At 52.7% G+C, this 25,095-nt stretch overlaps 1 protein-coding gene across 1 annotated transcript; it reads left to right on the top strand.

Moving 5' to 3' along the window:
* The first annotated feature begins 434 nt into the window (after positions 1–434).
* Positions 435–13,527, top strand: LOC136378986 (endothelin-converting enzyme-like 1). Its single transcript, XM_066346492.1, is given in 14 exon segments — positions 435–524; positions 1,282–2,115; positions 3,103–3,785; positions 7,968–8,209; positions 8,567–8,687; positions 8,883–9,007; positions 9,326–9,362; positions 9,365–9,390; positions 9,765–9,860; positions 10,036–10,112; positions 10,237–10,332; positions 10,486–10,687; positions 12,394–12,616; positions 13,337–13,527. Coding segments are annotated over 13 exon segments (2,853 nt in total). The 5' UTR covers positions 435–524; positions 1,282–1,381.
* Positions 13,528–25,095: the final 11,568 nt, after the last annotated feature.

Here is a 25,095-nt window from a genome sequence, read left to right on the forward strand (position 1 = left end):
GCTTTTCCGAGAGACCCTCCCTGGGCGCTGGGTGCTCCAGGCCTGCGGGCTTTACTGGGACGACCCATCTCCAGCCTGAGCCCCTCACTGGCGGGCTGGGGGCAGCTCCGAGTGGGGGCATGGGATTGGGAAGGGAGAACCCCTTCCTGAATTAGCAGGAGCCCTCACTCTTTCCGGGACGCAGTTGCGACTGGAATTCTCGCAACGGGGAAGACCCTCAGGAGCGTGTTTCCACAGCCGTCGTCCCCGCCCCCGAGCTGCCACCAAGCTGACAAGTAGCCGGGATGGAGGCAGGAGGAAGGAGGGGATGCGGGGGGCGGGCAGAGGAAGGTGGAGCCGCCGGCGCGCCCCCTCCGTCGGGTCGGCGGGCTGCGCAGCGCGGCGCGGCGGCAGAGAAGGCGGCGGGCGCACGGAGAGAGCGGCAGCCGCCTCGCTCCGGCTCCGGTTCGGGCTCGGGCTCGGCTCGGGCTAAGGCTCGATATCTACCCACTCTGTTCCCGCTCGGCCTGGCGCGCACCTGATGGGTAAGTGGCACTAGAGTCTTCTCCTGCCGCGACCACCAACGCAGCCGCCTTCGCCCCTCCGCGCCAGGGGTGAAACTTCGCCCAAGTTTGGGTTCCCGGGAGAACCTGTTGAAGCCGGAGTAGCGCGGGACGGTACTGGGTCAGGTTCTTAGGGCCGTCGGCGGTTCCTCACCCCTTCCTTGGCCAGACGGCGCGCTACGCTTGGGAAAGGGGATTGAGGGTGGTCCTACTGACATCCGCCAGGGCAAAGTTTGGTTTTCCAGTCGCTTTCGTGAACGTCTAGTTCCAGTAAGGGAGCGAAGGCGGCTTCAGGGTCCGCATAGACGAGCCCCTGACCGCGCTTCCTTTCTCCCGCTTCCGCTCGCCCCCTCCCCCACCTGGCCTCGGCTGTAGTAGGTCCTGAACAAGAAAGGCAAAAGGAAGAGAAATGGCCTTTCATTGAAGGCCTACTACGTGCCAGGCCCTGTGCTCGGTGCTCCCAGCTTTCCAGCAGAGGCCTCTCAATCTGCTACGGGCATAGGTGTTCAGGGAGAGAGAAACAGGTCAAAGGATGCCACTTTGCGCGCGTGAGGTGGTGGCCACTCTGAGCCTGCCCCTTCTCTCGTTCTCCCAGTGGTGCAGGGAGACCTGCTGGCTGTTGGGGACTCGGGTGACTTTCCGCCTCTGGATTTAGGCCTGCACGCACCCCTTTCCGTTGTGCTTATGGGCCCCGTCGGGTCCCAGTTACTCTCTAACCCTGTTCCTACCCTTCCTGCAGCTGCGCCCCGAGGGCACGCGGAGGCCAGCCAGGAGGCCGGCAGCCGGGTGCCTTCTGTAGCCGAGATCGCCAAGGACTGAGAGGTGGTGCTAGCAGCGCCATGAAGGCCCCATATTTGATGACTGCGCACTACGAGGAGCTCCAGGTCAAGTATGTGAGCTGGTGCGGCACCGGGGGCGCGCGCGCGGGACCTCGTTGCCCCCCCCCCCTTTCCCGTTCTGCCACGCTGGAAGTGCGCGAAGTGTGCTTGCTGGCCGAGCTGGTGTTTGCCGCCGGCCTCTGCGCCATCCTGGCCGCTATGCTGGCGCTCAAGTACCTGGGCCTGGGCGCAGCGGGCAGTGGCGCCTGCTCTGAGCGCTGTCCGGAGCGCAAGACTTTTGCGCGCGCCGCCCACCTCCTGGCCGTCAACCTGGACACCAGCATAGACCTCTGTCAGGACTTGTATTTCTCTGTGTGAGGAGGCTGGCCACAGCGCCACGCTATCCCTGACGACAAGCTCACGAACAACACCATCCCGTACGTCGAGGAGCAAAATGAGGAGCGCCTACGGCGCCTGCTGGCGGGGCCCGCGGGTGGGCCTGGTAGCGAGGCTCAGCGTAAGGTACGCGCCTTCTTCCTCTCGTGCCTCGACATGTGCTAGACCAAGAGGCTCTGCCCCAGGCGCATGCTTGAGGTCATGGAGGACTGCAGTGGCTGGGACCTGGGTGGTGCCGCCGAGCGCCTGGGAGCCGCAGTGCGCTGGGATCTCAACCGGCTTATGTACAAGGCGCCGGGCGTGTACAGCCCCGCCGCGCTCTTCTCACTCGCTGTCAGCTTGGACGACAGGAACAACTAGCTTGGACGACAGGAACAACTCACGCTACATCATCAGCTGTGAGTGTTCCCAGCGCCCCAGGCACCCCTCTGGCGGCCAGGGACCCGCGCAGGAGGGGAGGGCAAAGAAAAGGAGAGAAGCGTGTGCTGGCAGAGCACGGGAGGAGGGCACAAGTAATTTCCCTCTAGTAATTGTGGTGTTTAGCGGAGCCGCGGGAGCTCCAATTTTCCAGCCATCTGGCAGGCTGTGAGAGCACGGAGAAAGGTGTGTCCTGAAGCCCTGTGGAGCTGGGGTAGGCCTGATGCCGGGGCCCCAAATGGCCCCTCACAGGTGGAGAAAGCAAAGGCTTAGCAGGGTAAGGTGGGGTGGGGGGGTTGGGGGTGGGACCTCCTCTCTGTCAGTTCCAGGCTAGACCAGGGGTAGGGGCTTCCGAGCCCTCTTCTTTGTATAAATGGAAGGGTTATTGTCTTTGTGGCCCTAGGCTGAGACAGTGGATATATTACCTGTAAGGTTGGTGGATAATGGAGGATGGTCACGTGGGGAACTCAGACCCCCGAACTTTGGCTAGGACCGCCCACAACCAAGTGCGCCAAAGGAGGCCTCACAGGAACCATTTGGAAAAAAGCAACCGTCTGCCAGCGAGATTTCACCACATCATATTAGCTCGACTTCCCTAGAGGGACCCCTTTAAATATCTCCCACGCGGTTTAATCCTTGCAACTTCCCTGGCCTCCATCTTTCTTTCTTTGGGGCCAGGAAACCTTGCCCGGCGGGATGCGCTGTACTCAATAAAGCCTTTTATATTCCACACTTTGTGGCTCTAAGTGGGTTTTGGAGCCCAGTGTGTGTTTTTACTTGCCTGCCGGATGCAAGCTAGGATTAAAGATGATTGCCCATCAGTTTTTGGCTCCGTTATTTCTTTACCAACTGTCCGAATCCAGTGCGAACCTGCATGGGCCAGGCGACTGTAGTAGTGGCCCTGGCTACTGGCTTTACATTTGGCGTAGTCTGTGGCAGGATTCGATACAGATTGGTGAGGAGCCACCACTACCTTTGAGTGGTGGAGTAGAGGACTGGCTGCTGTTATGGTTCTCCATGGCTGTCCTTTTGAGGACCATAGGCTGGCTGACTTTAACAGCCATGCTTGAGGAAACCAAGAGCTTTGTGGAAGAGGCTGCCCAGGACCTGCAAACCGAGCAGTGGAAGGAGTTGGAGCAAATATGGGAGAAACAGATGCTGACCCTGGAGCTGGAGGAAGCACTGGAGGAGGAGGCTGACCAGATTTGCAAGATTCGCCTGGAAAAGGAGCACCTGCTGGAGGAGGATTCACAGGTTCATGAGTTGCAAATTGCCCTGGATATTGTGGAGAGCCAGCAGCGGCAGGAGGCCAGGGCTGAGGCTGAGGCCGAGTCCGGAGCCGCAAGGTCTGCGGAGCAGAAGGCTGCAGCAGCCCGGGGCTTGAGACCGGCAACGGGAGCTGGTGTTTTCAGTTCCTATTTAGAGGATGAGGAGAATCGGGCTGGAGTTGCAATCCACAGTCTCCAGAAGATGAGAGCCCAGCAGCAAGGAGTACTTACTATGGCCCTGGTAGGTCTGCGATTTGGGGGCATAGGGGTGGACGCTATCATGCTTTCCAGAGCAAAGATGGAAATTCTGACTGCCATTGCCATGTGCCCCTCTTTGGGACAGTGTAAGACCTGCCAGGATGGCAGGAATGAGGGGGGTGGCTGACGCCCCATGTGTGTGGACTGATTTCCTGGACTATGTCCGGAGTGGGCATTGGCTCCTTTGTTGAATGGGCTTACGGATTTTGGACAATGTGAAATACCCTGATAGGGGTGGGAGTGGCTTTGCTGGAAGCACTCCCCTGCCCTGGGAAGCTTTTCCCACAACTAGAAAGAAGGCCAAAGACATTTTGTACTTTGGACAAAGTGCTCAGAGACTGGTGAAGTGTACCTTTGTGATTGTTGAACTGTATGATTTGAGCTGTTGTAATTTGTGTAATGTGCCTAATTTTCTTGCACAGGGATGCCGGTGGTGTAGATTCTGGGTAGTAAAGTGAGCATAGGGGTGGATTGCTGGGCAGATAAAATATATTATGCTCACTTTGTTAAAGATGGCGCTGCCCACACAGAAGCCATCGCCCAGGTGATATTAATGTGTGTTGGGGGCAGGCTGTGGGCAGGAAGGATCCTTGTAGCCTGGGGCTTGGTTTTAGGATTAAGCCTTTCCCACCCTTTTTGATGTGGGGTGGTACAATCCCATCGTGCCTCAGATAAGTGACTTTGTATTAGAGACTTCCCTATTTTGTATATTGGATTAAAGGTTTGGATTTCTACACTCTAAAATGGGGGCAGAATGGGAACTTGCGCTCTTGGTACCTGAGATTATCATTAGAGGAGAGAGCAGAGAGGAGAGCAGAGAAAGGCCACATGGAGGAGGCCAGGAGAAGCAGCCAAGATGGTGGAGTGCTGAGTGAGAAGCCAGTGAGAGTAGAGTTTGTGCAGAGAGAAGGAAGAAGATGGGGAACAGAGGTGAGTAAGTCTGGTGAGCTAGAAACCTTTGATTCTAGGAAACTCGGATAAGTCAGTAGCTTTGTGAGCACTGAGTGTGAGTGGGTTTTGGAGCCCAGTGTGTGTTTTTACTTGCCTGCCGGGTGCAAGCTAGGATTAAAGATGATTGCCCATCAGTTTTTGGCTCCGTTGTTTCTTTACTGACTGTCCGAATCCAATGCGAACCTGCATGGGCCAGGCGGCTGTAATAGTGGCCCTGACTACTGGCTTTACAGGCTCCGAGCCCTGTTCCTTCCTTCTCGGTGGGAAAAAATACCTTACATTTTGGTGCCGAAAACCCGGGAGGAGTAGCAGTCCCCAAGGACCGCTCTTCTTCCTCATCCCCTCCGAGAAAGAACCAGGAGAAAGAACCAGGATCTCCGACCTTCCACCCACTTCGGCACTCGGTATGGTAAGTCTCCTGCCTCCGCCTTCCTCTCAATTCTTTCCTCCGAGACTCCCTGTGCGAAACTGTAGCTACGTCAGGGAACTCTTTTTCGTCTGTCCGAGTGCGTGTGCTTTGGAGACGTCCGGAGCACATCCACTTTACCTTTTACGTCCGTGGCCAGACCTTGAGTTTTTAGGACACTAATACTCAAATCTGACCACTCCGAGGACTGAAGGTGGCTGTGGGCACAGGAATCTCCCTCCCTAAAGAAGAAGAAACTGTTCTTTTTCTCCACTGTGGCCAGGCCACAGAACCCACTGAATTAGCCTCCTGAAGGGACTTTCCGTGTTAACACCCTCACCAATTTAACTATCGCCAAAAAAGCTGGGAACTGATTGGAGATCTCTTACATTCACGGCTTCTAATTATTCGTGCACCTGTCCTTAATCTCTGTGCCACCTGTTCCACCGCTCAGGCCTTTTTCTGGCCAGAGAAACCTCCCCTAAAACCTCCACTCCTAATCTTTCCTTATCCATGGACTCCCAACTCTCTCTCCCTCCTGTTTGACCCCTGGGGGCGCCCCTTTCTCGGGACTTTTCTCTGGTCCCTCTGCGGACCTCTTTTGTGCTTGGGTCTCTTCCCTCTGAGAGCCCCCTCCCCTCCCTTCTCAAAAACCTGTTTCTTATTCACCACTACCATCTCTCTTTCTCCTCCCCTGCTGGTCAGGGGCCCCTCCCTTCTCCACTGTGTTCTTCAACTCCTCCTCCGTCAGGCCTTTCTCAGCCTGGCATTGGCTCTTACACCGGTTTTCAGGACGTCCAACCCCAATTTTCTTGCAGGAAGTTCTGGCCCTCTCCTGCCTTTGGCTCCAGCGTTTCCTGTGGGATCTGGGTGCCAGGCTCCACACGAGCCCCCCTCCTCTTATTCTCAACCCCCCAAGCCCCTATCCAGGACCTGTGAACACAGCATTTAAATTTTTTAACGGTCCCAACTAGTAAAAACAGGCCAAGGCTGTTCGCCAGGCCCGCATGCAGCAGAAGGTAACACTCCAAACCCTGGCTCTTGTGGCAACACTGAGGCCAGTAGAACAACAGAGGCAAGACACAGGAAGTGCCTGACCCAAATCCAAGCCACAAAGAGGAATCCCACCAGCAGCTTGCTTTAAGTGTGGCAAGCAGGACCACTGGTCCCGGCAGGACCCCTGCTGGCGGCTGCCCACTGAGCCCTGCCATGACTGCAAGCAGCCCAGTCACTGGCGGAGCAATTGCCCCTTTGGGCAATAGGTTTTTCCTCAGTGCCTCTATGTGGAGGACAAGCCACCCGAATGGGAAGGCCAGTCCAGCCAGGTGGGTGCATCGCTCAGACTCCTAGGACACAGCCTGGATTCGAGAACCCAGGGTATGCTGCAACTAGTGGGTAAGTCCATCTCATTTCTTGTGGACATGGAGGCTACCTTCTCTGTTTTGCCATCACACTCTGGACCTCTAATTCCCTCACAGGTCTCGGTTATGGGAATGGATGGGACCCCTTCCTTTCCCCTTTTTACACCACTCCTGACGTGCAGTTCTGCCTCAAGCTTGCCTCCTTACAGGACCACTGGCAGTTGGAACCACTGGACTCCATCCATCTCCAGCTCACCAAAAGGCTGGACCCAGCAAATTCCCCTATTACTCTCCCTTTTTTAAAATCCTTACAGGACCGCATCTGCGAAGTTTCTCAACTCACGGCCAAACAGATGTTCCTCCTGACACCCCTCCAAGCCACCACCTTCCGATCTCCCCCTCCCCACGACGTCCCTATTCAGCAGGAAGTAGCCCCTTTTTCTATTTAACACAAAAGGTCAGAATGTAAGGTTGGTGGATAATGGAGGATGGTCACGTGGGGAACTCAGACCCACGAACTTTGGCTAGGACCGCCCACAACCAAGCGCGCCAAAGGAGGCTTCACAGGAACCGTTTGGAAAAAAGCGACTGTCTACCAGCCAGCGAGATTTCACCATGTCATATTAGCTCGACTTCCCTAGAGGGAACCCTTTAAATATCTCCCACTCGGTTTAATCCTTGCAACTTCCCTGGCCTCCATCTTTCTTTCTTCGGGGCCAGGGAACCTCACCGGGTGGGATGTGCTGTACTCAATAAAGCCTTTTATTATTCCACATTTTGTGGCTCCGAGCCCCGTTCCTTCCTTCTCGGCGGAGAAAAATACCTTACATTACCTGTTTGGACATTTGAGTGAAATTCAGTCTGTTTGCCTGAACTTGGCTTGTTGTCCTTTGACCCCCCCCCCCCCCCTGCATCCTAGGTCATCTTCTTGGTAAGCTTTGAATTTCCACTGCCAGCTCTGTGCAGGAGCCACACTGGGGAGGCTTGTTAGGAGCGCTCGAGTAGAAGTCCTCTTCCCTAAATTCAGACATGGCTTTCCCCACCTCCTCTGTGGAACCCTAAGCAGGGCTGTGAGCTTCCTGAGCTGCAGTTTCCTCATCTGGGGACAGGGAGGCTTCAGTGGGTCTGGATGTCAGAAAGGGCAAGTGTCGCCACCACTCTGTCACCCCAGAGCCACCTTGGGGAAAGCTTCCCTGCTCTCTGACCACCTTGGGGAGGAGCAGAGGCCCCTCGAGGCTAGCTCTTAGCGAACAGTCACAGGAAGTGTCCCTCTCCCACCCCATAGCAAGGCAGAAAATGATGCTGGCCCATGACCCACCAGTATCAGGAGCTCTGCTCGGTGACCAGAGGTGCGTCTGGCTGTGTGGGGACCCAGCCCTTCTCCCTGACTAGGCCACTCCAGGCTCTGCCTTCATGTGCCTGGAATGACCCTCCCTCCTGGGGGCCAGGCCCAGGAGATCTACTAGGTCCAAGCCCAGGCTCGGGAGTACGGGCGGTGCCGGGTGGTGCTCTCAGATGGCCCAAGCCTGTGAGCCTGTCTGGATGCCCAGCTGCTCTACTGGCCCTCAGGATCCTGCACAACTACCTGGTGTGGTGCGTGGTGGTGGTTCTGAGTGAGCATCTGTCACCGCTGTTTCCAGAGGTGCTGCATGAACTGGCACGTGAGATGGAAGGCAGTGACGAGCCCCAGGAGCTGGCCTGGGTCTGCCTGGGCCAAGACAGCCGCCACGTTGGCATGGCTCTTGGCGCCCTCTTTGTACATGAGCACGTCTCAGCCTCCAGCGAGGCCGAGGTCAGGCTGCCCTGGGCGGGGGGTAGGGGTGAGGGGGGAAGGCCGAGGTCAGGCTGCCCTGGGCGCGGGGGTAGGGGTGAGGGGGGAAGGCCGAGGTCAGGCTGCCCTGGGCGCGGGGGTAGGGGTGAGGGGGGAAGGCCGAGGTCAGGCTGCCCTGGGCGCGGGGGTAGGGGTGAGAGGGGAAGGCCGAGGTTAGGCTGCCCTGGGCGCGGGGGTAGGGGTGAGGGGGGAAGGCCGAGGTCAGGCTGCCCTGGGCGCGGGGGTAGGGGTGAGGGGGGAAGGCCGAGGTCAGGCTGCCCTGGGCGCGGGGGTAGGGGTGAGGGGGGGTCCTGCACTGAGCTTGGAGTCCTTGCACAGCCTTGGGCTGAGGATGGGGAGCTCTACACATCCCCCTGCAGCCAGGGGCCCAGGTCTCTGAACTACGGGGGCATTGGCACCGTCCTCGGGCACGAGCTGACCCATGGCTATGATGACTAGGGTGAGGCCTGTGGGTTGAGGAGATGGTGGAGGAGGGGAAGACAGGCTGTGGGGGACAGGGTGATGGACTGATGGAGACCCCACAGGACCCCTCTGTCCCCATCAGCTAGTAGGTGGGGGAAAGAGGGGACTGAGTACCCAACCCGGGCTCTGGGGGTGAGGGTCAGTCTCAGCCCACGCTGCCCGCTCCCCACAGGGGGCCAGTATGACCGCTCGGGCAGCCTGCTGCACTGGTGGACAGAGGCCTCCTACAGCCGCTTCCTGCGCAAGGCCGAGTGCACTGTCCACCTCTACGACAACCTCACCGTCTACAGCCAGCGGGTGAGGCCCCCCGGCCTCCCTCGGGCCCAGCTCGGCACAGACCGGGAGTGTGCACACCCAAGTACACGCACATGAGTCTGAACAAACCCTGTGCGGGTCCCTGCACACGCACCCAGGGGTGCGTGCACACTCACGTGGGCATGTGGATGAGCTCGCACAGACTCACGAAGGCCGTGGGGCTCAAAGGGGTTGGCGTCCCTCCCAAGCCTGCTGGGACAGGGGAGAGGAGGGCAGGGTGGGGGGTGGGCAGGGCCCAGGGTGCCAGGCCTGAGGGAGCTCCACGGCCACGCAGCCCCTGGCCTTTTCCTCTCGCGGCAGGTGAGTGGGAAGCACACACTTGGAGAGAACATCGCAGACATGGGGGCCTCAAGCTGGCCTGCTAGGTAAGCTGCTGGGACCTGCCTCTCCATCCCTCCGGGGGAAGGGTGGGTGCTCATGGGGCCTCAACCTGGGACGAAGACCCCTCTTTCTCCCTATCTCGTTGCCCTCTGGCATGGGGAGGTGGAGCCTGTGCCAGGCACAGCGTCCTTGGAAAAGGAGGGACTCCCAGGCCCTTCATTTGGAGAGAAGGGAGGGCTGCCTGGAGGGGGTGGCACGGGCCTGGGGTTAGCCTTCCTGGGAGGGAGCATGACTTGGAGAGCGTGGGAGGCAGGAGCGGGGCCTCTCTGTGGTGGAGGTGTGCAGAGCCGGGGCTGACCAGGCGGGGGGTGGGTCAGCACCCCTCTGTGGCCCCGCTGCTCATGCCCGGCTCCCCCAGGCCTATCAGAAGTGGGTGCGGGAGCACGGCTTAGAGTAGCCGCTGCACTGGCTCAAGTACAGACCCGTCCAGCTCTTCTTCATTACCTTCGCCCAGGTGGGCCGCGTGGGGGCCCGGAGTGGGTGCAGTGGCCCTGTGGGTTCTGATAGAAGCTTAAGGCCTGGTGTGCTGGGAGTTGTGTTGGGGGGTGAGGGGGTGGCAGGGTTTGGGTAGTGGGGACGCCTGGCCTCATCTCCCACCGTCCTCCCCTGCACCCCCATCCCAGGCCCAGAACTGGTGCATCAAACGGCGGTCGCAGTCCATCTACCTGCAGGTGCTGACCGACAAGCACGCACCTGAGCACTACAAGTATGCCCACCAGCCTACCTGGGCCTCCCCCCCCCCACCCCGGTGTCCGGGATGGGAGCAGGTATGGGTGGGACGGCACAGCTGGGTGGGACCCACATCCTGTGGGTCTCTCCTCCCACCCCAGGGTGCTAGGCAGCGTGTCCCAGTTTGAAGAGTTTGACTGGGCCTTGCATTGCCCCAGAGACTCGCCCATGAACCCTGTCCACAAGTGCTCTGTGCGGTGAACCGGCCGCTTGCCCACCCACCTGCCAGCCCCACCACTTGGCACAAAGTGCCTCCTGCTGGCCACTGGACCTGATCCTGGCCCCGGTCTGGGTGCCCCCCACCTTCCCAGCCCATCCAGGACCCAGCCCTGTGCTGTCCCTCATTTCAGGGGGACCACGCACAGTGACAAGGTTGGGCCCCAGGAAGGCCTGGGGACAGATGCTAGGGTGCCCGGACCTGGCTCTCGGTGGCCGGAGCCCGCGGCCAGGCCAGACTGGCCAGGCCCCAACTTGGCTGTGTTCATGCTGCTATGTCTGGTCAATAAAGCTGCTGTACGGTCACCTCTGTGTCTTCAGGGGCCTCCAGAGAAGGTGAGGCCCTAGAGACCTTGTCCCCTCCCAGTGACCTTGGCTGAGCTGCCTCTGTCCTGCTTCCCTGGGCTCTTTTGTCTTTTTCATCAACCACCTATTCCTTCCTCCCCCCACGTCTTGTCTTGGTTCCTGCCCAGGTCTGGGGGGGTCACAACCCAGCCTCGGGGGCGCCAGAGCACCCAGTCCCATGAGCTGCACCCCAGTATGATGCTGGACCCTCTCCCCCTGCGGAGCAGAGGGGTGCCACCTCACCTTCTTCCCCCAGAAGGATCTTCTGCAGGGTCCTGCAGCTGGTCAGCAATCCCGGGCCTCGGGAACCAGACTCACACTTACACAGAGGTGGGGGCCGGGCCATATGCCATGGAGGCCGCCCCCCAGCCCGGAGGGGAGGGGGTGGGGAAAGTGGCTCCTGTCGGGGATGGGAGGGCAGGGAGCTGGAGGACATCCCATGGGGCAGCCCGCTGGGCCCTCCCAGGCATCTGCTGTGCTGGGGCCCGCGGGCCCCCTGCCCTTCCTCTCCGGGTGTGTGTTTGAGTGCAGGGCTGGCCTGGAGGGGTCAGCCCCTCCCTGAACCCTTCCAGGTATGTCTGTCCCCATCTCCCCCCAAAGTGGGGGTTCCCTTGCTGGCGCAGTTCCTGTTAGGATGCTCGGAGAGTCTGTTCCCCTCTCAGCCTGAGTGAAGTTTAAAAAGCCTATTATCTGAGCCTCAGGCACGCCACGCTTGGTTGAGAAACTGAAAATGCACCAGCCATGGCCCAGTGAGCCAGAATGGAGGGGAGGGGAGGAGAGGGGGCCTCCCAGGGGGCGGCAGGACCCCACAAGAGTGGCCGAGTCTCCCGAGGGGCAGGGACTCTTCCTAGGGAGAGGGGAAGGACAGCAGAGGCCACACTGATCAGCACAGGGCACGCAGCCCTGCTCAGAGCTGCCCTCAAGGGGAGAGGTGGAGCCCACAGGAGTGGCCGAGTTCTCCGAGGGGCAGGGACTCTTCCTCGGGAAAGGGGAAGGACAGCAGAGGCCGCACTAATTGGCACAGGGCATGCAGCCCTGCTCAGAGCTGCCCTCAAGGGGAGAGGTGGAGCCCACAGGGGTTAGGCCACATGGAAGTGCCGAGATGAGCCTGCCTTGGTTTCCCCTTGAAGCCCCTCCCCCCTGGGCTGGGTACTCACGTGTCACTGCCCTCAGGCTGCTGGGGCAGAAGTACAGTTCTCTCCTTCCCTTGACCTGCCACCTCTGGGGGGGGGGGGGTGCTGGTGTCTGGAGCCCTCTGAGCCCCACACCCCACCCAACCCTCTGGCCTGGGATCCTGGCCCTCTTGTCCCCACCTTGGGGTCCCCAAGATCCCTAGGTCCCTCACAAGAGCCATCCCTCCTGTCCCCATCTCCCTGCTGGCTTAGGGGAGTCCTCAGGGCCAGAGGTTTTGAGGGTGAACGTCCAGAGGCCTGACGGGGTCACTTCTGCCTACGGTGAGAAGTGCGGGCAAGTCTGGACACCCTACCCTTTCTGTCTGTGCCCAGCTGAGGGGCCCGCTGGGGCATGGACATGCAGGGAAAGGTAGGCAAAGGGGCCTGAGGGTGGGCACAAGGATCCTGGCCTGGAGGCCAGTCCAGATCCGGGGCCCAGGATGCCCTGCGAGCCCCAGCTGTCAGCCCCCAGAGTGTGCCCCAGCTGGGGAGTGCCCACCCTGCTGGCGGGGTTGTGTCCAACAGGTCATGAGGCGACCAGCGACCCCTCAGCCTGAGAGGTCCCCTCTGGGCTCTGTCAATGTTGCTGCTACCCAGGGCTTTGGGGCTCCTCACACTCCTTTGGGAAGAACAGAGGGAGGCCAGGGGGTTAGAGGCAGCATGAGCCAAGGAGATCGGGACGACAACATCCTGATGTTAGACACTGCCCATGACACTCAGACACAGCCATGGAATGCAGAGCCACAGTGTAATGCTCTGTGTCACCTACTGGTTCCCAAACTGCTTTCCCAGGCAGACCCTTAGAGCATCCTCACGATAACTCAGTGAGGTGGACAGCGGCAGGAACAGCTCCTTTAACAGATGGGGAAACTGAGGGGGGGTCACATGCCGTTTCCAGGGCCACACTGCTTGTGTCAGCTGATGGATGCATCTTGGCTGCCTATTACTCCAGCTCTGGGTGTCCATGCCACATTCAGCATCCGTTCTGAGGTGTCCTGTTAGGAAACGTGCATGGAGCGGAGACGCCACCAGTGTGTGGGGTCAGCCCTGTTGCCAGCAGCCACGCTGAGGATTCGCTGCCTGCTGGGGTGGAGGGGGTGAGCAAACAGCACCACTGTCCACTGGGGCTCAGTGTCCACTTTTTGTGTGTGTGATGGGCAGAATGAAACAGAAGGACAGACAGGAAGGGAGAGAGATGAGAAGCATCAATTCTTGGTTGCGGCACCTTAGTTATTCACTGATTGCTTTCTCATATGTGCCTTGACCGGGGGAGGGGGACTACAGCAGAGCAAGTGACCCTTGCTCAAGCCAGTGACCTTGGGCTCAAGCTGGTGAGCCTTGCTCAAACCAGATGAGCCTGCGCTCAAGCCAGAGACCTCGGGGTTTCAAACCTGGGTCCTCTGCATTCCAGTCTGACGCTCTATCCACTGCACTACTGCCTGGTCAGGCCAGTTTCCCTTTTGTTAAGCGAGGAACATGAGCACAGCAGTGAAGGCCCTTCCCTTTGCAGCAGTCTGGAGGCTGCCTGAGCCGGCAGCCATAGTGCTGGCTGCGTCCTTCTCCGGAGCGGAGGGCGCGCGCCCCATGCAGCGTGCACTGGCAGAGCGCCCCTCACAGCTCGTGGGGATGGCAGGAAGCCGTCTTCAGCTGAGCCTTTAATAGCAGGGAAATAGAGGAGCTCGGGATGGCTTACAGCTACCCGTAAGCTTCAGGCGGCACCTGTGCGCCCCTGTGCGGAGGGCCTGAAGGCTCCCCACCGCTGCCCCGAGCCCCACTTCAGCCACCCACAGCCATGAGCCAGGGGTCACCTGCTGGGTGACCTTGATAAGTGAGTCACTGTCTCTGTGCCCCCAGGAGGGTCAGCAGCAGACCTGGGGATGCAGGTGAGGGGTGCACTCACCTGTGCTAGAGCCCCCACTCCTCACCTCCACCCAACTCTGAGTCTCAGGGCCAAGGCTGCTGGGGTCACCCTCAGCAGAAGCGCCCCGCGAGTACCAGCTCTGTACAGATTTGGGGAAGATTTGAAGCCAACTGGGGAGGTGAACTTGTGCCCACGTGTCCCTGCCTATTCTCTGAGGGCACGTGGATGTCAGCCACCTGGGGGTCCTGGGGCGCCCAGGAAGAGGTTCCGGGGGCACCCAGCAGCTCTGAGCCCCAGGCCAGACTCAAGTTACTGCCACTGTGTGGTTGCTCCTGAGATGACCAGATGTCCAGCACCTTGGGGGAGGGGGTCTCAGGTGCCCCTGATGCAATATTTTAAGATGGCTTGAGCCTCTATTCCAGATGTGCTGGGAAGCTCTCTCCATGCAACACCTCCAGGGGTGGGTTCTTGGAGGCATGGCTGTCTCCTCATGCATGCTCAGGTGGGCAGGCCCTTCCTCACCCCGTGCTTGTGCTCACCACACTGCTTCCCTCCCCAGGGACCACTGCGCAGGACAGCGTGAGGTCCCAGGCTTCCTGGCTGTCTGCAGTGCTGGAGGGGGTGTGGCCTTTCCTCCTCCTCCTCCTCCTCCTCCTCCTCCTCCTCCTCCTCCTCCTCCTTTCTCCCTTTCTGTCCTCAACCCTCTCCCAAACAGGCTTGAGAGCCTCTCTTTTTCTCGATTTATGATAAAAGAGCAATTTCCCCTTTCCTCCTTTCCCCCTGCCGGCTCCAGCCTTAAAGCACTGTCTGTGGCCCCATGGCTGTCCCCACGGGCCACCCTGCAGCAGGACAGGACAGGACAGGACAGGACAGCGGGCAGGGCCACACAATCCAGCTCCCTTTCCATTGTCCCCAGGCTTCTGTAGGAGCAAGGCTGCCTAGGAAGGGGGAATCACTACAGATGTGACTTGGGCCACATCCTATTCCTCACGAAGCGGAAGGGACTACAACCCATTTTCGTTTAAATGGCCCCTTCCTGTGCCCCTTCCATCACTGGCCCGGCCTGCAGGGGAGAGAAGCGGCTTCTGGAGACACTGGAAGACCTGGTGGGCTTTGGAACCCGACAGCCCTCTCAGTTCTCAGTTACTGTATTTGACTGTGCTAAGCAGTCCGAGGGAACATTTGATCAAGAGAAATGAAGGCCGCTGAGCATGAACCAGTATTTGTCATTCCTCCAGGCGCTTGCCGAGGGTTTGAGAGTCATACAGAACTCAACCTGTCCTCCTGAAGGATGCCCTGCACTCTAACCTCACTTCCCACCCGCGGAGTCCCCAGATTAGACTGCACGGCCCCCAGTGGAACCCTGGCACATACTTCATACTTCGTACTTCGCCTGTGTCTGAGGAGCTCCCTATAGCTCTGTCCCTGGGTCACCGGGTGGGGACTCCACGTCCCCAGGCACCCTTCCCTTTGGGGAACACCAGTTGCGCCTTGGCCTGTCTTTCCTGCAGTCCTCAGAATGAGCCAGTTGGTGCTGTTGTTCTTTTCTGTGTCTGGTTGGGGAGCAAGAACTCTCCAAACTACTTATTCACCAGCTAGACCCACAACTTGATATTAGGCTATGAATACAAGGAGGGAATCTAGATAAGATGATATAAATTGATTTAAAGGTGGCACCTCCCTTATCTGTTTAGACAGATGTTTAGTAAACATGAGAATACTTTCTTACTGGCTGCTGCTTGGGTGAGATGCAGACTAGCTACCAATTCACAACCACCACCTCAAATGATTGTGTTTTTTAGTGCTAAAAATTATGGAGATCAGGCCCTGGCTAGTAGACTCAGTGGTAGAGCATTGGCCTGGCGTGTGGAAGCTCTGGGATTGATTTCTAATCAGGGCACACAGGACAAGCAAGCATCTGCTTCTCTACTCTTCTCCTTCCCCCTCTCTCTCTTTCTCTCTCCCTCTCTCTCTCACTCACTCTCTCACTCTCTCTTCCACTCCGACAGTCAAGGTTCTAATTGTTTGTGCAAGTTGGGCCTGGGCACTGAGAATGGTTCCATGGCCTTGCTTCAGGTGCTAAAATAGCTCAGTTGCTGAGCCACAGAGCAGTGGCCCTAGATGGGCAGACCATCGCCTGGTAAGGGGCTCCCCCGGTGGATCCCAGTCAGGGCACATGCGGGAGTCTGTCTCTCTGCCTTCCCGTCTTTCACTTAGTAATAAAAAATAATAATAATAATGGAGTTCATGTAGAGTGTTCCTTCACTAATCCACTTAATGGGACATCATTATTATTGCCTCACTTACCCTCCCTTATTTTTTCTTTCTTCTGTTTGTCTGTTTGTTTTGTGAGAGACAGGGAGAGATGAGAAGCATCAACTTGGAGTTGTGTCACTTTAGTTCATTAATTGCTTCTCATATGGCTCCAGCCGAGTCAGTGACCCCTAGCTCAAGCCAGTGACCTTCAGCTCAAGCCAGCAACCATGGAATCATGTTGTTGACCTGCTCTCAAACCAGAGATACTGCTCTCAAGCCCGATGAGCCTGTGCTCAAGCTAGCAACATTCGGGTTTTGAACCTGGGTCCTCTGTATCCCAGGTCGACACTCTATCCACTGTGCCACTGCCTGATTAGGCATCCCATTTAAAGAAAGTTTTAAAGAGAACAAAATAAAGGGACAAAGCTAACCACCATATGCTTTTTTCCTAAATGGAAGGTAATAATGTTCTAATTTTCCCTGTGTACCACAGGGAGGGGAAGAGAGAGAAAGAGGGGATGGGAGGGGCAGAGAAGGAGATGGTCACTTCTGAGTGCCCTGACTGGGATTTGAACCCGGGACATCCACATGCCAGGCTGATGCTCTACTACTAAGCCAACTGGCCAGGATTATAAATTGGCTTTTTAAAAGGTATTTTAAATCATGCATTTTTAGAGCTAGAAAGGATCTTTGAAATCATTATTCCACTACAACCAACCCTCATTGTCCGGATAAGAAAACAGAGATTCTTAAGCTTAAGTTATTATCGTGATGTTGCTATCAGTTGGCCATGATTTCCCCCTTTTATAGCTATTAAATTACATGACAATGACTTTCAAAATAGTATATTAAAAAGAATATGGACTGCGACAATCCTGAGTTGGAATGCCAGCTGGGACACTTACTGTGGCCCTAAGGAAGTTGCATTTTCTCTCCGACCTCGTCGGTTAGCATATCCATGGAAGAGCAGGGAGTTAATACCTACTGCTCTGTTCTGATAGATGGCTCAGAGTCAGTTTCAATAAATGTTAGCTGCCTTGTCATTCACCGTAGAGGAGGAGACAGGATGTACATGCCATCTCAAGCATCTTTTCCTCCACTCCTGGTAAAGGTGCTGGAGAAAGGTGGGGTTCGGTTTGGTTTGAGGGGGTGTCGCTGTCATCAGGATACACAGACCTGAAAACAGCTTGGTAGCTTTCTAAAGGTTAGATAGCAAGGGGAGCTCAATTTTCTTACCTCACTCTGTTCTGCCTAAACCTGAGCTGGCTAACAGAGGACAGTACATGGTGGCACATCCCTTGAGGACCTGTGACATGGCAGCGCCAGGGGATGGAGACACAGGGCGAACAAGCCAGACAAGCCCCTGCTCCCAGGGCACTGGGCTCCTCCCAGGCAAGAGAGACACCCGCCACTCTCTCCAACTTCAGAATCAGAGAGCGAAATGCTGTCCATGAAATGAGTGATCAGAGAGGGGAATCAGTCATTTTTATTCTAGAGCAGCGATTTTCAACCTTTTTCATCTCATGGCACACACAAACTACCGTGTTTCCCCATGTATACAATGCACCTTTTTTTCAAAAAATTTGGGGTCTAAAAACTGGGTGCATCTTATACAGTGGTTGTAGTTATTTTTACTTACATTTCCTGCTTTTTTGTGTGGATGAGGAGTTGTATGAATTTTATGATGAATAAAACTTGAGTTCAATCACTTGATGTAATTTTTTTTTTCAAATTTTGGGTCAAAAAATTAAGGGGCATCTTATACATGGGGTAAGAATTACTAAAATCCCACAGCACACCAAAAATTATATATTTTTTGCTGATGTAACAAAAAAATAGGTATAATTTTGATTTGTCCACACAGGACAGCTGTTGTTTTGGCTGTTTCATTATTTTATCTGACAATCTAAGGGAAAAGGGTAGTGCCCCGGCTGAATACTCAGGTATTGCAGGTTTTAAAAATCCTTGCGGTACACAGATTGAAAATCACTGTTCTAGAGGATATGTCCTGGACTTGTGAAGCAGCAAAAAACCAAAGCATCCCTAGTACTTAGAAAAGTGCAAGCATCTAGAAGCATTCAGTAAATATTTGTCAAATATAGAAATAAATACTGAGTCGAGTTCATCGGCAAAGACAGACTGTTGGAGGGACTGTTTAAGTAGAACAAAGATAGTTTGGAAGTGTGTGGTTATGAGCTAAGTAAAACACATTTTTATGATAAAGGAAATAAAAAAATACAACTAGTGAGCTGGTCCAGTTTTTTCATAATTAATTTTATTACTTTCATAAAGCACAACAGAAAAATCCAGCCTTTATAATTTAGGGACTTTGGAGAAATATTTAGTCTTAAAAAATAAAATTCAAAAGGTGGTTTGAACTACTGTTTTTATCGATAGTGACATCTTGTGCTTTTAGTCTTATCTTACTTTTCTCCTGGATTCTGTGTTTCCCTCAGTCACATCCAGGAAATACTCACAAAGGGATGAAAGGCAGCAGGCCCGCATGCATTGTTTAACTTCATATTCAGAAATTAGTGTCTCATCCATAGGATATGTGTTATGCAAATAGTTTGCAAGGCCTTCCAGTCAGAATTTGGGTCTTTTAATACCTAGGTAAAAAGTCTCTTGAACTAATTATATCTGTTGTAACTTTTTTAAAATTTAATTTGTGTTTACATAGATTCTTGTGTCGCCCCGAATGCATTCCCCTCTCCCTCGTAATCCCCTCAACATCTCCCTTCCCCTCTCCCAACAACTCCCTCCCCCTTCCCTTGAGTTTTAGTTCCATTCCTCAATTCACATTGTTCGTTGGATTTCTCAAATGAGTGAGGTCATATGATATTTTTCTTTCTCTGCCTGGCTTATTTCACTTAACATAATAGTTTCCAGTTCCATCCATGTTGTTGCAAAAGGTAATAGTTCCTTATTTTTCATGGCCCCATAGTATTCCATTGTATCATATATATGTACCACTACTTTTTAATCCACTCATCCACTGACAGACACTTGGCCTGTTTCCAGATCTTCGCTATTGCGAACAGTGCTGCCATAAACATGGAAGTGCATTTCTTTTATTGAATCAGTGATATGGTGTTCTTGGGATATATTCCAAAAAGTGGGATAGCTGGGTCAAAAGGAAGTTCCATTTTTAATTTTTTGAGGAATCTCTATACTGTTTTCCACAGTGGCTGCACCAGTCTGCATTCCCACCAGCAGTGCAGGAGGGTTCCCTTTTCTCCACATCCTCGCCAGCACCTATCATGTGTTTTGTTAATGAGCGTCATTCTTACTGGTGTCAGGTGGTATCTCATTGTGGTTTTAATTTGCATTTTTCTAATGATTAGTGATGTTGAATATTTTTTCATCTGTTTATTGGCCATTTGTATGTCCTCTTTGGAGAAGTGTCTATTCATTTCTTTTGACCATTTTTGATTGGATTGTGTGTCTTCCTGGTGTTGAGTTTTATAAGTTCTTTATAAATTTTGGTTATTAACCCCTTATCAGATGTATTGTCCTATATGTTCTCCCATTGTGTGGTTTTTCTTTTTTATCTGTTCATATTGTCTTTAGCTGAGAAAAGCTTTTTAGTTTGATATAGTCCCATTTGTTTATCCTCTCTTTTCTATCACTTGTCCGTGGAGATAAATCTGCAAATATTTTGCTGCGAGAAATGTTGGTGAGCTTACAGCCTATGTTTTCTTCTAAGATGCTTATGGTTTCATGATTTACATTTAAGTCTTTTATCCATTTTGAGTTTATTTTTGTGAATGTGTAAGTTGGTTGTCTAGTTTCATTTTTTTGCAGGTAGCTGTCCCAATTTTCCCCAACACCATTTGTTAAAGAGGCTGTCTTTACTCCATTGTATGCTCTTACCTCCTTTGTTAAATATCGGTTGTCCATAAAGGTGTGGATTTATACTGCGTTCTCTGTTCTGTTCCATTGATCTATATGCCTGTTCTTATGCCAATACCAAGCTATTTTGAGTACAGTGGCCTTGTAGTATAACTTGATATCAGGAAGTGTGATACCACCCATATTATTCTTCTTTTTCAAGATTGCTGAGGCTATTCGTGTTCTTTCTTGTTTCCATATAAATTTTTGGAATATGGATTTTATATCTTTGAAATATGTCATTGGTATTTTAATTGGTATTGCATTGAATTTATAAATTGCTTTGGGTAGTATAGACATTTTAATGATGTTTATTTTCTAACAATGAGCATAGTATATGCTTCCACTTGTATCTTCCTTGATTTCTTTAATTAGTGTTTTATAATTTTCTCAGGGACTGGAATTAGGATGAGGGAGGGGTTGAGAGAAAACTCATTTGTTTCTCATTTAAAGAAAAGTCTTCTACTGTGAACATGGAATTAATATTAAGAAGAATAAGAGATTTTAAGAAGTTCAATGAGGCCATCAATCATGTCAGTGCACAAGATTATCGAACATTTACTTTTCTTGCATGTGGTGTGGAATACAGAGAGCATGGACCCCATGTGGTCGGTACTCCCATTTAGCCACTGCAGGTCTGATGGGTAGGACCTAATGTACAGTTATATTACTATAGTAGTTAATGTTACTCTCATATTTATAATGCATTTACTTACAGGCCTCTGTCTCCTAACTGTCTATGGTCCCTTTGAAGAAAGGCTCTATATTTTATCCAGATTCTCTTTTCTGTACTTCACATATAGTAGATGTTCAATGAACATGGCTTGAATGTAATTAGCAGGTTATAAATAAATTTAGGGCATAGTTATACACTTAACCATGCCTCAGGGTTAGCTGAGAACCTTTAAAATATATATGTGTGTGTGTGTTTGTGTGTGTGTGTGTGTGTGTGTGTGTGTGTCTTGTTTCTGAGAATCTGATTTAGTTGATATACTGTGCATGTCAGGAATGTGTATTGTTCCAAAGCTCAACACTGATTCAAAGATGAAGCCAGTCATGAGCCATTAAAGGAGAGCATATGGGGTCCTAAGAGGGACACTGTGCCGTGGGATTCAGAGGAGAGCAAGAGTCAATTTGAAAGGGGGAATTTAGAGGAAACGATGCTGGAGGCAGACATCCCACTCAGTGTCACTGTGAAATGTATCTTTGTGTTGGTGGCTCTGGCCATTGCTGTCAGTGCCCATTGCTAACTAAAGTGTGGATTCTTAGACTTATGCTTGACTCTGAAGCTTTACTCCAAACATCATGGCTCCATTTGTTCAAGGTTACATACAGAATATGTTCTCATCATGCTGTTATCCAGGTGGATTGCAGCATGTTTCTCTCTAGCCTCATAATTATTATAGCTTGAGAATCATTTCCTGTGCAAATACCTGAGAGAACATGGGCTGGTGTTCAAAAATTAATGGTGCTGCTCCTGGTTCTGCCCGTCCCTCACTAATGTGATAACCTCAGGCACAAGCCACTAACTATACTGAGCCTGTGCATTATATGAAATAATGGTTACTGACTATCTGTTTTATGGGATTGTTATGAGTATCTAATGAAGTCATGGATGGAAAAATGGACTTACCGTAAATTTTTATAGGTCTAAGGGAATGTTGTTGTTATGGTTATTGGTTCAGGTGTTGTTTGTCTAGTTTGTCTTTATGCTGTGATCTAGTCTTCAAATTGGGGTGCCCTGATTTAGTCCATTGGGAGGAAGATGGCTTGGTTATTCACATGAAAATATTATAGAAAGCTAGAACTGGAGATTTCATGTCAAGATTATTTGTGAGAATAAACATGAATGTGGATCATCAAGGTCAAAGTTGAAGAAGCACATTGATAATTTATCCCAGTGAATTTATTATTTTTATTTTTTATTTTTTGTATTTTTCCGAAGCTGGAAATGGGGAGGCAGTCAGACAGACTCCCGCATGCGCCCGATCACGATCCACCCGGTATGCCCACCAGGGGGTGATGCTCTGCCCATCTTGGGGCGTCGCTCTGCCACAATCAGAGCCATTCTAGCACCTGAGGCAAAGGCCACAGAGCCATCCTCAGCGCCAGGGGGCAACTTTGCTCCAGTGGAGCCTTGGCTGCGGGAGGGGGAGAGACAGAGAGGAAGGAAAGGGGGAGGGGTGGAGAAGCAGATGGGTGCTTCTCCTGTGTGCCCTGGCCGACAATCGAACCCGGGACTCCTGCACGCTAGTCCGACACTCTACCACTGAGCCAACCAGCCAGGGCTATCCCAGTGAATTTAAATGTCTTACAAATTGGGCTGAACACTACCTTCATAAAAAAAGAATGATTTATTGCTATTGCTAAATATTATTTTTCATTTTAATATGTTTTGACTACAATATATTTTTCATTTTTACACATTTTTAATTTTAATGCCTTTTGACAAAGTCCTGAGAAATAGTTTGTAGAATAAAAAATTAATAATGCAGTAAATTCATTCATGTAGATATAGTAGTTCAAACTACATAAAGCTGGTAAGGTAATGTGGTGGTAACAGGAAGCTGTTTGGGAGGGTAATTTTATTTTATTTTTAAAATGTGTATTTTTGATTTTAGAGAGAAGAAGGGAGAGAGCAAGAGAGAGACAGGAACATCTATTCCTGTATGTGCCCTGACCAGGGATCAAACCAGCAACCTCTGTGCTTCAGGACCATGTTCCAACCAACTGAGCTCTCCAGAGAGGGTTAATTTTATGTTTATATTTTCTAATCTTTATTTGTGTAGATTTCAAATGCATTGTCAAGATTTAAAGAATAGTCTATTTCTGTATAAGGCAATGGAAAAATAATTTAAAGTCAAATGAAGGCGTTTAACTTTCTAAAAACATCAAATATAGAAATATAAATGTTGCTCATTTTATATAAAAGTTTATTCCTGACACCAAGGCAAGGATGCACACTCTTTTCATTATGATTTAACACTGTACAAATAAAAATATTAACAATGCAACTGGAGAATCAAAGGCATGAGAAAGGGTAAATAAAAAGTAAAATTATCTTTTTGCAGATGATATCATTATAGTATACCTGAAAAACTTAAGGGAATTAATAATAAAACTAAATGAAAAATTAAATAGCAGAATATAAATTAAATATACAAAACCCAACATCCTTTATAGAGAAAGCTTACGCACTGAGTTTTATTACATAAGGAATAGGACCTGCCCCAGTGGGGGAGAGGGTGGGGCAGGGGAAGGAGCTGAGTGCTGGCAGTACGACCAGCCTTCCTGAAGCCCTGATGTGGTTTGCAGGGGCATCTGGAAGGTTGCCCATGTGCAGGGCCCGGGTCGGCGCACAGAGGGCAGCGGGGGAACGTGTGGAAAGCTGTGCCATGGGGTGGGGGTAGGATTTCCTCTGGGACAGCAGAGCTGGTGAAGGCGGATGAGCTGGAGGCAGAGAAGAGCAAGGACAGAATGAAAACCACCACCATCTCTGCATTTGTCTCAGCATCTAAGCACCATGATTGTCTGAGTAATGGCAGCTGCTTTACTTTCATGATCTAAAGCTCTTGCAAATTCCCTTGGGCAACTCTAACGTGAGCACAGGGGTTCTGGGAAACAGTACCAGCTTAAACCAACACAGTTCACACCACCAGGAGCATACCACAAGGAAGGGGCTGAGTGGGCTGGTCATGTTCTGCTTCTTGATTTGGGTGGTGATTTCACGGTTGTGTTCACTCTGAAATAATTCACTGGCCCATACACTTAGGATTTGAGCCCTTTTCCCTAAATATATTGTACTTCCACTACACGATCATTTATAAAAGAAAATAAACATTACAAAGTCACGAAATAACTTGGCACTCTTTCTACTCCACCTCTTTCTACTCCACCATGAGCATCTGGGAACGCCTATTATTTTTTTTTTTTTTTTGTATTTTTCTGAAGCTGGAAACAGGGAGAGACAGTCAGACAGACTCCCACATGCGCCCAACCGGGATCCACCAGGCACGCCCACCAGGGGGCGACGCTCTGCCCCTCCTGGGCGTCGCTCCGCCGCGACCAGAGCCACTCCAGCGCCTGGGGCAGAGGCCAAGGAGCCATCCCCAGCGCCCGGGCCATCCCCGCTCCAATGGAGCCTTGGCTGCGGGAGGGGAAGAGAGAGACAAAGAGGAAGGGGGGGGGGGCGTGGAGAAGCAAATAGGCGCTTCTCCTATGTGCCCCGGCCGGGAATCAAACCCGGGTCCCCCGCACGCCAGGCCGACGCTCCACCGCTGAGCCAACCGGCCAGGGCCTGGGAACACCTATTTCTAACACGCTATTCCGTTAGGCACTCCATGGCGTTTTGAAATGGTGGCACAGTGAACAGGTCAATCTAAGTCCATTTACTCAGTGACCTGTAATTCATACACAGCCTCCACCTCTTCGGGACTATTAGAAATGCATAAAGACTTTAAAATTCAGATACATACCATTAATTAAGAATTCCTTCAAAAGGTCCCTCAAATCTATATATTCCAATATAGCAGCCAACTTGGGTTTTTCTATTTTAATTTAAATTAACTATTATTTGATATTCAGTTTCCCCATCACACTGGCCATATTTTAAGACCTCAATGGCCACACAATGCTAGTGTTCACCGAATTAGAAATCACAAATATAGCACATTGACGTCATCACAGTTCTATTAGCACAGTTCTATTAGCACTGCCAACTCACCTGCCCACTCAGCTTGGCACCTCAGCCTGCCCACTCAGCCTGTCGGATTAGCTGGCCCACTCAGCCTGCTTACTCCACATGGCCACTCAGCCTGGCCACTCAACCTACCCACTTAGCCAGCCCACTAAGCCTGCACATTGCGCCTGGCCAAACGCCAGCACACTATACATGGCACTTCAACCTGGCCACTCAGCCAGGTCATTCAGCCTGGCCCCTCAGCCTGGCCCAACAGACTGTCCAGTCCACATGGCCCCTCAGCCTGGCCACTCAGCCAGGCTACTCAACCAGGCCCTTTAGCCTGCCCACTCAGCCTGGCCCCAAAGCCTGCCCATTTCGCTTAGACCCGCAGTCTGCCCGCTCCCATGGCCACTCAGCCTGGCCTCTCAGCCAGGCCACTCCACATAGCCCCTCATCCTGGCCCCCCAGCATGGTCCCTCAGCCTGCCCACTCAACCTGGCTACTCCACATGGCCCCTAAGCCTGGCCCCCTAGAATGG

This window comes from Saccopteryx leptura, chromosome 7, assembly GCF_036850995.1.
Source record: "Saccopteryx leptura isolate mSacLep1 chromosome 7, mSacLep1_pri_phased_curated, whole genome shotgun sequence".
NCBI classification, from domain to species: Eukaryota; Metazoa; Chordata; class Mammalia; order Chiroptera; family Emballonuridae; genus Saccopteryx; species Saccopteryx leptura.